The 14,132-nt window shown below is 38.5% G+C and overlaps 1 protein-coding gene across 1 annotated transcript in view; it reads right to left on the bottom strand.

The window, feature by feature from the left end:
* The window catches only part of gpat2 (glycerol-3-phosphate acyltransferase 2, mitochondrial), a 70,992-nt gene that overhangs the window by 38,436 nt on the left and 18,424 nt on the right, over window positions 1-14,132 (bottom strand). The window contains exons 9-13 of the mRNA XM_038277200.1: window positions 13,057-13,236; window positions 8,153-8,251; window positions 5,644-5,726; window positions 316-443; window positions 165-235 (exon numbers count right to left, since the gene is read on the bottom strand). Of these exons, the coding sequence (XP_038133128.1) occupies window positions 165-235; window positions 316-443; window positions 5,644-5,726; window positions 8,153-8,251; window positions 13,057-13,236 (561 nt within the window). The remainder of the gene's footprint in view (window positions 1-164; window positions 236-315; window positions 444-5,643; window positions 5,727-8,152; window positions 8,252-13,056; window positions 13,237-14,132) is intronic.

The following is a 14,132-nucleotide window of genomic DNA, read 5'->3' as shown; positions in this document are numbered from 1 at the left end:
GACTGCTGGGTGTGACTCAGAAAATCAGTGACACAGTCGACTACTCTGGCTTGAAAACCAATTTTGTTTATGAGTCTCTAGGAGTATTGATGGATATTGAGGAGCAGAGGCTGATTTTACTGCACTGAGCAGCAAATGTGGCAACACAAGCAAGATGTGTGTACCTCTCTGTGTTTGTAGAGCATAAGACTGGACACCAGACTGGTGGACATCACAGCTGTGCAGGAGGCTGCCGCTAGAAAATCACACATACAAGGATTGATGAGATAAAATTTAAATGAGGATTTAGTGGAATTTACATAATTCTGGATTTACAGAAGACGAGGTGGAGGATGATGGCAGCACTGAGGTCTCTCTCTGAATGACTGTCCTCAAGTTCAGGCGCAGGATGAAGCGTAGGCAGAAACCACGACATCCGTCTCTTCCCAAACACACTGCAAGCTCTAAAATGGAAAAAGTGAGAGGCAAAGATATTTAGCTGAAATCTAACTAATTTCTTATTTCTTGAATTGTAAATCACACTTCTGTTAATGCTCTTAACTGCTTTTAGATAGCTTGATTATTTGTTGCAGAGTCAGCCGGCTCAGAGCTGTATTCAAGGTAAATTCTGTTGCACTCGGAATGATGGGAATCAATGTAAAAAAAAAATGCAAGCCTCTGCAATTTTAGCCCATTATCATCATTCAAACAAATCCTATCAGAGCCTTTTCCTCTTTGAAATCACTCATAATGTTAAAATGCAGAGGGAAAGCTTTTTAACAAGTTAGCCTCGGGAAATGTTGTTTGCCCCTCCAGTTAATATTAAACGACTGATTTATCAAACGTGTCGAAAAACAAACAATGGTTCTGGATTGGCTTTGAAGTTGCATTTGGTCATTAAACAAATTGGAGGACCTGATTCAATGAAGACTAAAGCAATCTTGATGGATTATACTAAGTAATCATATCTGTATAACATACAGTAAAGTGGTGTACAGACCCATCAACAATAAAAAAGTAGAAGCATAAACATACTAAATTGGTGGCCTAAATGTGCACCTCATTTGGAAATGAATGGACTACACCCCTGTTTTTAAACAGCTTCTGACATTCTGGTATTAGTCAATAAAGCATTAAATAGTTTTGGGTCAAGATGATTTACTGAGTTGCTTGTCAAAAACTAACAAAAAGGTCCCTCAGATCTTCAGACTTTGCTCAGTGTTCTCAGAAAAAAGGCTTCAAGTGAGGCAACATCTGGTTTCTATGATACTTAGATCTGGAATAAACATTCTGGAAACCTGAAAGGTGCAGAAATGATTACAATTTAAATCAGAACTGAAAAAAGCCTTGCCTAACCCTATGGCAGATTTTGGACAACAACAAAAAAAGGACTACTAAGCTTGGGTGAAGTGGCAGACTGGAAACTAAATTTGTGTTGGACATGAATATAAAAGAAAAGGTAAAAAAAAAATAATTAAAATTAGCCTTCAATATCTGTATTTTAAGTTTTATTGCCTACTAAGCCTTGAAATTTCCTTTTTGTATTATGTGTAGCCGTCTTCTTTTGTCACCTTGAGTTAATAAACCTACCCATTCAAGCTTGGGGACTTTAAAGACTTCTGCTTCTTTACTTAAAAATACATCACGCCCGTCTCCTCAACCTCTATGCATATACAATGCATTTTCCCTCTAAGAGAACTAAAATGTTCTTTCCAGTTGAATATATTCATTTCACATGAAAGGTGGAAAAAATTGTTCCAGAACGTTTTGGTCTGGAAATCCTTGCATTTTAACAGACTTTGAGAACTACAGTGATATACAATATTAAAAAAGACTAAATATGGGGGTTTAATTTTGCAAATTATCTAATATGTTTTTTCAGATTAAATCTCTCATTCAGAGCCCTCCTTCTTCAGTCATCCTATTAGTTTTAGTTATAGACTAACCAGAATGTTCAAAGGCAGATTTTTTCTGGGTTTAATTATTTAATTTTGTTCAGGCGTGTTCTTATTCTCTCAGATGGTTTTTTTCCACATCTGGGGTAGAAAATAGAAGGTATTTGGTAACGATGTGTCTCAAAAACCCAGAATCTTTAAATCATCCAAATTAAAAAAAATCTTAATTTCATCTTCTCTACAAATTTATAATTTCCTGACACTTAAGGCACAAACTGTTGCCTATTGTTTTAATGATTTTGGGACTCTAATCACATACTTCAAATCTATTCAGTAAAAAGTGAGGATCAATTTGTTAAACAACTTTTACTTTGTGAGTATAATGGGAAGGGCAGTTTAGGCTCTAAGATTGGACTAGCTTATGACTAAAAGGTTTCTGCAACACATTACTTGGCCTTTACATTTAAACCCGAAATGAATCGTACTCCTGGGAAAATTGGCAATTAAATTATTTAATTTGACTCAAATGGTTGTTAGGATAATTATCACCAATTATGTGTGAGTTTATTACATCTTAATATTACCTGCCTGTAGCGTGTCAGAACTGATGTTTTCCCCAGTAGTTTATCTAATTAGGCCTGTTCCTCGGTCTCGCTATATACAGTTATAATCTTCATTCTGTACGTGGCAAAGATTTGGGAATAGAATGTTCTTAGCTGAAGGACACCGCTGTCAAAGTGTAATATTTTGATAAAGCTGAAGGCATGAATGTCTCCTCATCTGCAAACGTGTATGAGGTAAAATGTGATGATGTGGTAAAGTGGAATTGTATAAAATGCTTCTTTAACTGTTAAACGTGGCCACTTCCCAAGAAGTGAGCCCGGTTGGTAAGCATTACTGTCAAAGCTCTGCTGCCGACAGCCTCTGGACTAACAAGGTTCCCCCCCCTCTGCCGCTCAGCTCAAACTCCTGTACAGGTACAGCCCTGCACACTCTCATCGTGCAAATTATCTGGACCTCCACTAACTCCTCTGTCCCCCTCTACAGTGAACCCACTCGTGACCAGTCCTGGACCTGTTAACTCTGTGTGCATTTCAGAATCCACTCGTGACCAGACGAGTTCCACTTGGGATCTGTTTATTTATTGTATTCCATCTTCTAAATAAACCTTTGAACTTTTATCTTGTCTCGGAGTGTTCTGCATGTGGGTTAGGCACCTGAAGCCAAACATGACACAGAGTATTAAGTCAAGTATCTCAAGACCTTTTTCAACAGGGTTCCAATGGACTTTACATAAATACTGCAGACATTTATAGAACCAAGGATTTCCAAAACAAAAAAAAAGGAAAAAAGAGATGCAGAAGACAAGAAAGGATGAGAGCAAAATAGAAAGATAAAGAGCAATAAAATAAAGAAAGCAGAAAAAAAGGCAAGAATGAAAAAAACATTTCAATGACAGATTAAGGAATATCTGGGAAGATAGCTATTTCCACTTTTCTATTTTCCTTTTCTGTATTTGTCCAAAATATGAAATTAAATTTCTATAATATTAAAATGTGATGAAGCCCTTTACCATTGAGTTTTTTGGTGCAACCTGATATGAACTCCTATATAGTTGGTCTGTGAATGACACTGAAATATGCTTTAGTACTTCAGATAGTTATTTTGTGTTAGAAAAGGGAATGTTAAAATTCAGGTGAAGGGAGGGAGTAATCGCATCAGTCATTGAGCCAGCTAAATATTTTATAGCTGCAGAAAGATGCCAAAATAAAGCATTCAACCTAACTTTTACTCTCCATTTGTATCATATTGAGGAAATTGATTCTAATGATAGTGTTGTGTCTTCAAAGTAAGGCTGTTTTTAATGCATCACACAAGCAGACATCCTGTATTTATATGGATGCATGTGTGTATATTTGCTCAATTTCCAAAAATGATAAATATCTGGTTTAGGTTGACTCTTCAGAAATTCAGCAAGGTGAGTGAGTTGATGTATTTTTGCTAGAAATGAATGAAGCTAAACCGTTTGGTAATCTGGAAGCTGAAAGGGTTTGCGAAGCATCGCTGCACCGTCCTGGATACCACCCCACTAAAGCCCTGCAGTTCATCAATTATCCGCACAAACAGCTTTGACACGTTGAGCTGAAGTACAATGAGAAAGATTTCTGTTTTGGATAGTCTTTCTTTTAGAAGTGTTGGTGTTTCAGAGTAGAATAGGTGTAAAAAGATCTGAAGCTTTGCTCTGGACTGCTGAGCAGATACTGGTGTCCTTTCAAAAAAGTAACATGGATTTATACTGATGCCTGTTGTACATCAACAAACTGGTTCTAGGGATTGGCAACGGCTGTGATCAGCGTGAGGTAAAGAGTAAAGTCATTTGCATTCAGAAAACAAAAGGGAAAAACCTATTTTGAAGTACCAAGAGCTTAGAGCACCATGATTGCTTTCCAAAAATTTCACAGCACAGCCAAGCTCTAACTCCGCTAGTTGAATGAAACAGAAGGCTGATAGCCTGTGTTTGATTTTCCTGCTTCAGCTTGCCGTTAAACAGTAATTGTCACGATGAAACTAGTGTTTGAGTCAGTCTAAAAATCATTTAGCACTAATCTATACATAAAAATGTGGGCTTTCAAGCAAAGAAGTGATTTTTGTTTCACAATAACTATCTTTATTGTTATACATGTAGTTCTGTGTCTACTCTTCCTAATAAGCATCTGGTGAATGACTGTATGGACACTAAACTAGTTGTTACTCTGGAAAAGCTGTCGTCAACCCACAGGCTACAAACTCTATAAAAAATAAAAATAAATCTCCACATTTGTTTTTTCTCATTTGAGTTGTTTGGATGTGTAGCTGTGAATTGCAATGGAGCCCAGCCATGTAAACACTGACAAACAGTTCAGTGAATTTGTCGCCCTTACACCTCTGAAGGACTAACAGACAAGTAACTGCAGGTGCATCACTCAAACACCGAGGTGTTTTTGATAAAGAAAAACAAATCAACCTCTTATCCGGAGAAATGTGGGCGCAACATGTGTGCTAATTATGCATCTTAGCTCTGTATGTGAGAAAGATTTGCACAAGTGCATCCGAGTGCGTGTCAAATCCAGACTTACTGACTACAGAATAAAAAACTCTTCATCTAAACCAAGTGTAAACAAACTACTTACAGTTATTGCACCTTTCTAAATAAATATTTCACGTGTGAGGACTTTTAATTTTTAACAACCCACTCATCCATCTGTTTTCTTTGCAGCATTAACATGCAGGGGCAGAGGGAAGCTTAGAGAGAGGAAGCCTAAGTAACCAAGAAATCGTGCCACAGCATCATTTTTAACGGGAACGGAGCACTAACAGTGCTCACGCTGGTAATAATAACATAATAACATTTTCATGTTCAGACTGAAAACATGGGAGTGGTGAGCTGCTCTCTAGGAAAAATAAACACATGATGGGAGAAGCTGCCTTGCTTGATAGGCGCCAAGCAGAGATCGAGCGGGGATCTTCTTTTCATTCCGTTATCTTTTTCCACTGGCAGACTGTAAGTTGATGGTAATTGGAGCGAGTCTAAGAGGATGAGGCTCTCATCAGGGTTTGCATCATGCCTGCGCCAGATTTAAGGTTTAGAATGTTCAAAGTTTAAATGAAAGGAACTTTTCTAATTTCACAGATGTTGGACAAAAGAGCAAAAATCCTATTGTGGTTTGCTTCCTAACAGCTTACACGCCCCTTTGTGCACAGAGGGAAGAGCGCGAGCAGGTTTGATTACCTGTTGTTTAGGATAACAGGCAGCAACAGGTCCTGTAGAGGGATCCATCCATCTACTCTGCACCGCCCCGACTTGTACATCTCCTACACATAAAAACACAAGGTAAACACACAGGAAAGCTTTACTGTATGTAACACCATTATAGTCAGCAGGACCAAGAGGAGCACAGAAAAAGGAATAAAGCTCATTCCACAGTTAACTTCTTTAAGGAGGGCTTTCTAAACTATTTCATAAAATTAGAATCACCTTGTTATTTTTGTCTCAAAACATAAGACATTGCAAAAGAATGCCTCTTCACCGAACCCACAAATGTTACAACGCAGCATGATTTCTGATGAGGATTACTGTTTGTCATACAATAGCATGTAAATCAATGGTGACCCATCTATGAACCAATACAACATTTTTTACTGTTTGGTTATAAAAATGTAAACTATTTCTGGCAGAGTAATTTTCATTTACTATTTCTACTGTTTCTACTTTTATACCCCCCTAATGAAATAGTAGAAAATGGTGTAAAGTAAGTATGATACAACAGAGAAACATCTTTATTGTCAACTAGAATTTACATTGCAATCGAAGTTTCAGTTTCAGTACAACCGTTCATCACAGTACATCACATACATTTGGGTGGGGGGCTGAGTGGGGGGAACGGATCTACTGAGGCCATGCGTGCCACAGAACGCTGCCATTCGGCAGAACGGCGCATTCTTATGGCTTGCCGGGTTCCCGCCAGTTACCTGGCTTCCCAGGTCCCAGGCGGGTTACCTTTGCACCGCCTTTATTTCTGTGGAAAGATAGGAGCCACGTTGGGGAAGAGAGGGGGGGAGAAAAAAAACACATTCACACTTTATCCTTGAAAGGATACAGTTTGAGATATAAAAAAACCCCTCTGCACAAGAAAAGCACATGTAAAACAAGACAGACATTTCAGCAGAGGGTCACATCGGAGGCGTAGTCACATGAAGCCAATCTGACATTTGAGACATTTATAGTGCGTGTATGATGAGTGCATTCAATTTGTCCATGAACACTGACCACAGGCAATGTCCTTGATAAGATGGAAGTTTATCAACAGTCACCGAGCACATCCACAGATGTTTTTTCTGTAAGGGGAGGGGGGAGCAGTTCTTCTGTGCCCTTTTGCCATAACATCCAGGGGAGATTAGATAAAGGGGGCAGGTTGAATCCAGAATAACACTTTTGTTTTGGGAGCAGGCTGCACAGGAATTTCCTTCAGCCTTGAGTCTTTTTCTTGCTGGCTCTTTTGTGGCGAAATCCAATATTCAAAATGTGTTGGGCTTTCCCACCTTGAAGGGAGCATGCACATCCAAGATGTTATCCCATCTCACCTTTGAGTTCAACCACCGCAGCCAGCCTGCGTTCAATCGCACCCAGCATACGGCTCAGCTCCCGATCTTGCTCCTTCACAGCCTTATTGAGGGCGTCAACTGCTCCCGGCAGCCTGATCAATGCCACAATTGCCGCCGACATCCTCTGCAATTGAAGATACATCATGTGTCCTCCAAATCCAAACAGGAGAAATCCGAGTATCATAAAACCAAAAATCCATGCATCTTTGACATCCTCCAATGACAACGTTGTGAAACGCACCATCCTCCATGCTTTCCAGGAGTCCATGGTGTATCCCACGAAAAATGTCCCGACAGGACAGGACGGGTCCCCTGTTCCCTGTCTTCCAGTTGAATAAATTTGATCAATTGCATTGAGAGACCAGCTGACCAGATCCATTTTCTTTAGTTTGGTGGTATGCAGTTGGTCTCTGAGTAGTAGACTAAGGAGAGTGAGATCTTTAGGTGAGGATCAGAGGCATTTGAACACTAGCCTAGGTGGAGAACAAACTCTGATCAGCTGATCAACTACAGGAAATATTCTATTTCAGCAAGAAGGAGTGAGCAAGGGTATTTCAGCCCATGCAGCTCTGCATAAACTGCAGTGAATAAAATAGTTTACGCTAAATCCAGTCTCTACAGCATAATTCACTGAGAGGGGTCTGAAGTAGGATTGTATGATTAAAAATATAGTTGTTGGCAACTGCAGTGACCAACCTTTTCCTCACTGCTCCCTTTGTTTTCAACTATCAGAAATTCCCCTTCATCTTCTGAAGCAAGTTTCTACATCGAGGGAACAGAACATCAGTCCAAATGGCTTACAGTAATGTATTATTCACATGTGGTGCTTTAATGGATGTACCTTGAAATTTAATAACAGAGCAAAAAGAAATGGAGTCTAAAAAACATTGTTTTCTCCATACTTGTGCAGATCAGAAAAATCAGATTCCATACTTTTCAAAGTTTAAAGACCATGAATAAAGAGTGCTGCATAACTGTTTAATTCACAGTTGGCAGATTTATCATCATTTTTTAATGCTGGGATATTCCAGCTTAGGGTCCATAAATTACACTTGTTGATTTATCCTATGATCATTTCTTCAACCATATCTCAGCCAATTTTAATAAATAAGGCCCAGTTTCTTTCTGACGAGCACCTTTAGAGAAAACGGCTGGGAAAAGTGGATCATCACAGTTCCTTCTGGTCTCCTCCAGGGAAGCGCCAACAGCCACTTAAACAGAGACTCTGAGCCAACCTGTGTGTATATGAACAAAAATATATATTAGTATATAAAAATTCTGTTTTTATAGCTTAGTAATCAAACATTATAAGGGACATTCCACCCCTAACAGGACTAATAACCATGATGTACAACAAGTACCAATAGAAAATTGTCAGTCCTTGGATGCATGCACACAAGAACTGAGCGTGCTGCTTTATATTTGTGTCATGTCCGAATAAAAGAACAAAATGATTGGGTGAGAACCCCATTATTGCAATTAACAGAGAGCAACACCCACTCTCTACAGCAGAGCTTCCAAGTGTAGGTAGCAGAGGGCAGCTTTTATGTAGACTAACAGTAATCAATGATGCCTTGAAAAAACGATCAGGAAACCCTTAACCAATCAAGGACTGCAGGCCGGTGAGAGAAATGAGAAACCGTGAGAGCCTCTAACAGCTGTTATGTCACTAAAAATGTTTTTCCTCTTGACTCTAAAGGCGACACAATTAGCCCCCTCTCAGGACAACCCTGAGACAACTATGTCAGCACCACTGAGATCCTGAGCTTAAGAGAGAAATATTCATAGTATGTACTGAAATAGGCACTTATGGACTCAATAGCCAGGCTTAATACTTTTTGGAGAACCATTATGCTTTCAACAAACCTTTTTAGGGGATATAGAAAAAAGCATATGGTGTTATGGATTTAGAGGATTCTGCCCCTTTCCGAACAGTTTGGAACAAGCTTTACACTAAGTGAAGGAAATGCACTCTTTAAACAGAATAAAAAAATACCCAAGTGGTGCAAACGCCTACATCAACCATATGGCTGATGCAAATTAAAGGGTGTAGCTGATGCTGAAAAAATATGGAGCTCTCAACTGATCACTCTGACAGGATGGCAATCTCGTTCTGTTTCTATACTTTATTCACTTTAAATGTTCAAGTAGTTTGACAATGGTGACCTAAGATCTAGGGGGATTTTAAAGACCTGAACAGGACTGAATTCTTTAATGACTATCACTACAGCAGTTCCAGTGCTTAGGAAAGGTCTGACCTAATTGTAGAAGAGAAGCAGTTAGAATGCAGATAAACAGAGCTGGATCTCTTAATAACATGTAGTGTCGGGAAACACCTCATCATTTTTATTAGCTGATCTGATCACTAACAGCGGTAAAAGTAAAGGGGTTGAATGATGGTTAGATAACAGAGGTTCTGAGATAGAAACTATTTATCTGCAGGGTAGAAAAGGAAAGAAACTAGGTAACCAGTAGCACCAGTAAAGACACTGGAACTGGTTTAGTGGAAATGTTCTGTCTTTGAAAAGTATTTATACCTATTTTCTTCCTAGAAGGCATCAGCGCCTAGTAACGGCAGGTTCATCGTCCCTGTTTAAGACTTTTTTCAAACTCAGACTGCTGTTTTTTTCTGACAGTTTGAACACCATGGTGGACATTTTAATATAAAACATTCACCATTGTAGATACTCACATAATGTCCAAGTTTAATCCAATTTAGTTTATTTCTGTAGTGCCAATTCACAACACATGTCATCTCAAGGCACTTTACAATTCAACCAGATCATTCAGTCCAATTGATCCAAAGTTTTCTATCTAAGGAAAACCAGTTCATTGACTCAAATGCAATCCCTCACACTAAGCATGCTTGTAGCGACAGTGGAGAGGAAAAACTCCCTTTTAACAGGAAGAAACCTCCAGCAGAATCACGCTCAGTGTTAGTGGCCATCTGCCGAAGCCGAATGGGGTTCAAGGAGACAGAAGCAGAGATACAGAAAGCAGCTGTAAAAGGCGGCCCCATTCAGGAAACACACTGCCAGGCAGACAAGCTCCGAGCCAACTTCCATGTCAGAGGATGAAGAGAGCACATCCAGCCAGTCACAGTCAAAGAAACAATCAATCAATCAAATTTATTTTGATATATAAACAGGACTACACTGGAAAACAGGCCTATCTCCAACAAAGGTGTTGGTGTCATGATGTTCCACAGTTTGTCAAATTATAATGCCGAAGTTGGCTTCTGATTCAGCTGACACAAAGGATGTTTCTCCGTTTTGTTTTTTCCTTTTGAGCGTTAAATGTCTCTGTTAAAAATGAAATGTTCCCTTAAATATTCATTGAAAATAAAAATCCTTCAAAAAAAAATGGTGGCTAAAATGTCTCAATTCAAATAGTGATCAGATAGACCAAAAATAAATGACACCATTTAAATACAAACAACCTAAAGAGGAACTTAGTTCTTTTACTTTACAGAACATGGATGTTTTACTTTGCAGAACATGGAGTTTTCTTTTTACATAGTTGTCCAAACCTGAAAACAACAAAAACACCTAAATGTAAATATTAGACTGCACAGAAACCCAATTTAGTAATGTGACTCCAAGCTTTGAGGAGTTTTATTTATATATATATATATATATATATTTTTTTTTTTTTTTTTTTTTTTTTACTTCTGGCTCTTGAAGAACTGGCTTCTTAAGTATCCTTAGCAAATGTTGGGATCTATATAAGAATAAATACCAAAAACTTGTTTTGAAAATGTGCATTCCTTTACATAGCCTCTATATCTTCCGTAAAGGTACATCCATTATAGAAAGAAGAGAAATTGGTGACTGAGATTTTGACTAAGGCAGGGAACTAAAGTCAGATTGTATCCTAATTTCTTTCTGACGTTTAATTTCACGTCATATGAAACTTAAAACATAGATTGACTTTATCTGGCACACAAATTAAAAAAGGTTCATAAGCAGTCTAAATTCAAAATAAAGTCCACACATATTTAAATGTTTCCTCACCCAATGGTTTCCTCTCCAGATAACCAGCAGAGCGAGTCATGCCACAGTTCGATATATTGATGTAAGGAGGTTTGAGAAAATCCCACTGATTGCTCTACACATTAAAATAAATATCACTAAAACACCAATGAATGACGGTAAGCAATGGATGCTTCAACTATGCTGAACACTTTTTAAATTGAAGAATGAGGAGAGAAAATGTTTTTAGGGATTACCAATATATCTGAGCCATTATACTGATTGATTTATCAGTGGATGGCACTCCCTAAAGCAGTGGCAACGGCAACTTTCTTTCTTTAGAAATTTCCAGGTTCTCTTCTCCCCTTCACTGGACCGTTTCCCTTTCCAAAGAATCTTTCTAAAGACATTTGCTTAGTACTCGTTTTTGCTAGCTTTGGGGTTTAAAGTGGGAGATACTGCATAACTTATGGTGTCGTGGCTGTCATGCATCAGCAGCGAGTCATAGACGGGGGTAAAGGAGAGAATCAAGACATTTTTCAGAATAAAAAGTCTGTCATACTCAGAAAATAAATCAGTCAGAATGGAAGTTAATGGAAGTTATTTAATCTTTTTGTGCAGCTTTGTACCAAATGACAGAGGCACTGGTACTGGTCCGGGGCCCTAGAGCTTTGGATGCATGTGCTGAATGGGGTAGATTTAGCCACACCATCCCTGTTCATCTGACGTGTTAAAAAGGAGATTAGTGCACTCATATAAAACAAAAGTGAGGAACATCTTGAAGCTTGGATCTAAAACAAAACCCAAGCAGATAGAAATTAAACAAATATTTAAGAATTATATGTGTAAATAATATTTAATATAAGCTAAATATGGACAAGCATTTATGCGATAGTTAGTTAATGAAAATCCAAAATTACAGAAAATTTTAATATTAGATGATGTGGCCACAACAAGACCATTTTTTTGCTAATATTACATTACAAATTATAGGTGTAATTGTTTCCCAGATTTTCCTTTTTTTCTGTTTTGTATTTAATTTTAGCTTTTAACCCCTCTGGGTTTCCTGAGGTTTCCTTTTACAAGCGCAAATTCCCCCGCAGATGCCTAACATAATCAACTAAATCTATGTTTTTTCCTGCTCTCTTGGCTGCGGTTGCCATGATAACCATTAAATAACATTGATCAGCTGGCTCATTTCAATACACAATTACATTTGTGCCATGCTTTGCATGAACCATTTATGGTTTAAAAGTAGGAAGGAAGAGGGCTGCACATCAGGAGGAGCATTGGACGCATTGTTGCTACAGCTACATCTATATGGAAAATTGCTTTGTTTTGTGCATAAGCATAAATTCTACTCCATTTTCCAGTGCTTGACTTATATAATTTTTTTGTATGGATCCTATGTAGTGTTTTAAAAATTAGAGCCCTGGTCTTACAGGGATGACTAAATCCTCTAAATACATCCCAGGCATAAAAACACATCTACAAAATAAAAATTTTGGGGAAGATTAAGAACATAAAATATGCAAACCCTAGATTTTAATTGGGTGTATGACGTTTTTAGTTTGCATTGCATTAGTTCCAAATGCATGAGGTGATCAGCTTCTTCACTGTTAGTGGGTTTTTTCCCCCCTTGGCTGCAGGAGACAGACTAAGGCGTAGGCTGCGTGTTTAGCATAGATTTTTGAGCTAGTTTATTTTAAATGTGTACCACCAACAAACATGTGATATGTTACACAGCTTGTTAATGTCTTAATTTACGATTTTACTTATTTTCTGATGCAAATGACCGCAATTGGAGAATAAATTACTTGAACTGACTTCATGTGCTTCATGTTGCTCCAAATCACCTTAACAACAGACAAAGCACACCCTACTTCCTGTTTGTAACTAAACACCAACATCTGCACATTTTCCCTCTGCCTCCTGCAACATCTAGGCCTCACAATTCTTCCTCTCACAGCTTGAGAAACCAAATCTGCTGCTTTTTTCTTCAGGGCATAACATTTACAGATAGCTCCCATTAACCGTGTTGCTTTAAGTGTGTGTTTACACGCCTGCACCTTTACGTTGGTCCTGGTCACACAGTCGTACGAGATGCCCACAGGGACCAGACTGACATCAGGGACAGATCCTTCTTTGATGAGCTGCCTGATGCGATCCAGCCACTGCCCACCGTGACCAGACTCTGCGGACACACCGATGCTTAACGCCTGACCCTCATGTAGCAGCTCACGTACCAGCTGAGGAGGAGGGAGAGAGGAGGAGAGAAAATGGCACTGTAAAAGGTCTGTAAATCCAGGCAGAAGTAGATCAATAACGTACAAACCTTACTATGTGTTGGTAAAAAATACAGACGCAAAGTAGGAAGATGGTGGAGGAAGGGATACAGATGACTGAGAAGAGCTGTAGGATGATGAATCAAAGGGCAGGGAAGAAAACAGAAAAACGGAGAGACTATGGGGACACTTTATGACATTCAGAGACACTTCCCTTGCCTCAAGGACTGTTTTCCCCTTACAAACAGAAGAAATTCAATTACCATTGAACAGCAGCTAAGCAGGCACACACTCAATAAACAATAAAGGTCTATTAACATTAAAATACAACCGATAAACAGGCCTGCTTTCTCACAGAAGAAAAATATGCTTACTCGCATAAATTTTAAATGAACAAAATAAATAATGATAATAAATATATCAACAAATAAATAAAATGTTTTATACACAACTGGCGTTGTTCTGGTGTGCTGCACTTTTGGAGCAGCATTGATCTGAAACAGGTCCTGATTTCTAAATGTACAAGTGCTTCCCAATGTTTTTCATTGATACCTTATTTCATTTCAGCTACTATATTTTAAAAAAAAACTCTGACATTATGCAGAGTTGATGCACACAGTGTGATAAATGATATTATATTATAAATAATATTATATTATCCATGCCACCTGCTGTTGCTGTTCTGCTGTGTTTTACCAAAACCAACTCAGGGAAGCCATCTTTTAACATTCCAGAAAAGTAAAAAAAAAAAAAGCCGTGCAACACTATGCTGGCCCTTACGACTCCCTTTATAGAGGCATAGGCCAGTATTGGGCATTGCAGGCCAACAACGACTTCAACGACTCCCCCTTACTAAGGGG

Source organism: Cyprinodon tularosa, unplaced genomic scaffold, assembly GCF_016077235.1.
Source record: "Cyprinodon tularosa strain WSP-4 unplaced genomic scaffold, ASM1607723v1 ctg130, whole genome shotgun sequence".
NCBI lineage: Eukaryota > Metazoa > Chordata > Actinopteri > Cyprinodontiformes > Cyprinodontidae > Cyprinodon > Cyprinodon tularosa.
Note: the sequence above shows the minus strand (reverse complement) of the source record. Positions and strands in the feature narration are given on the sequence as shown.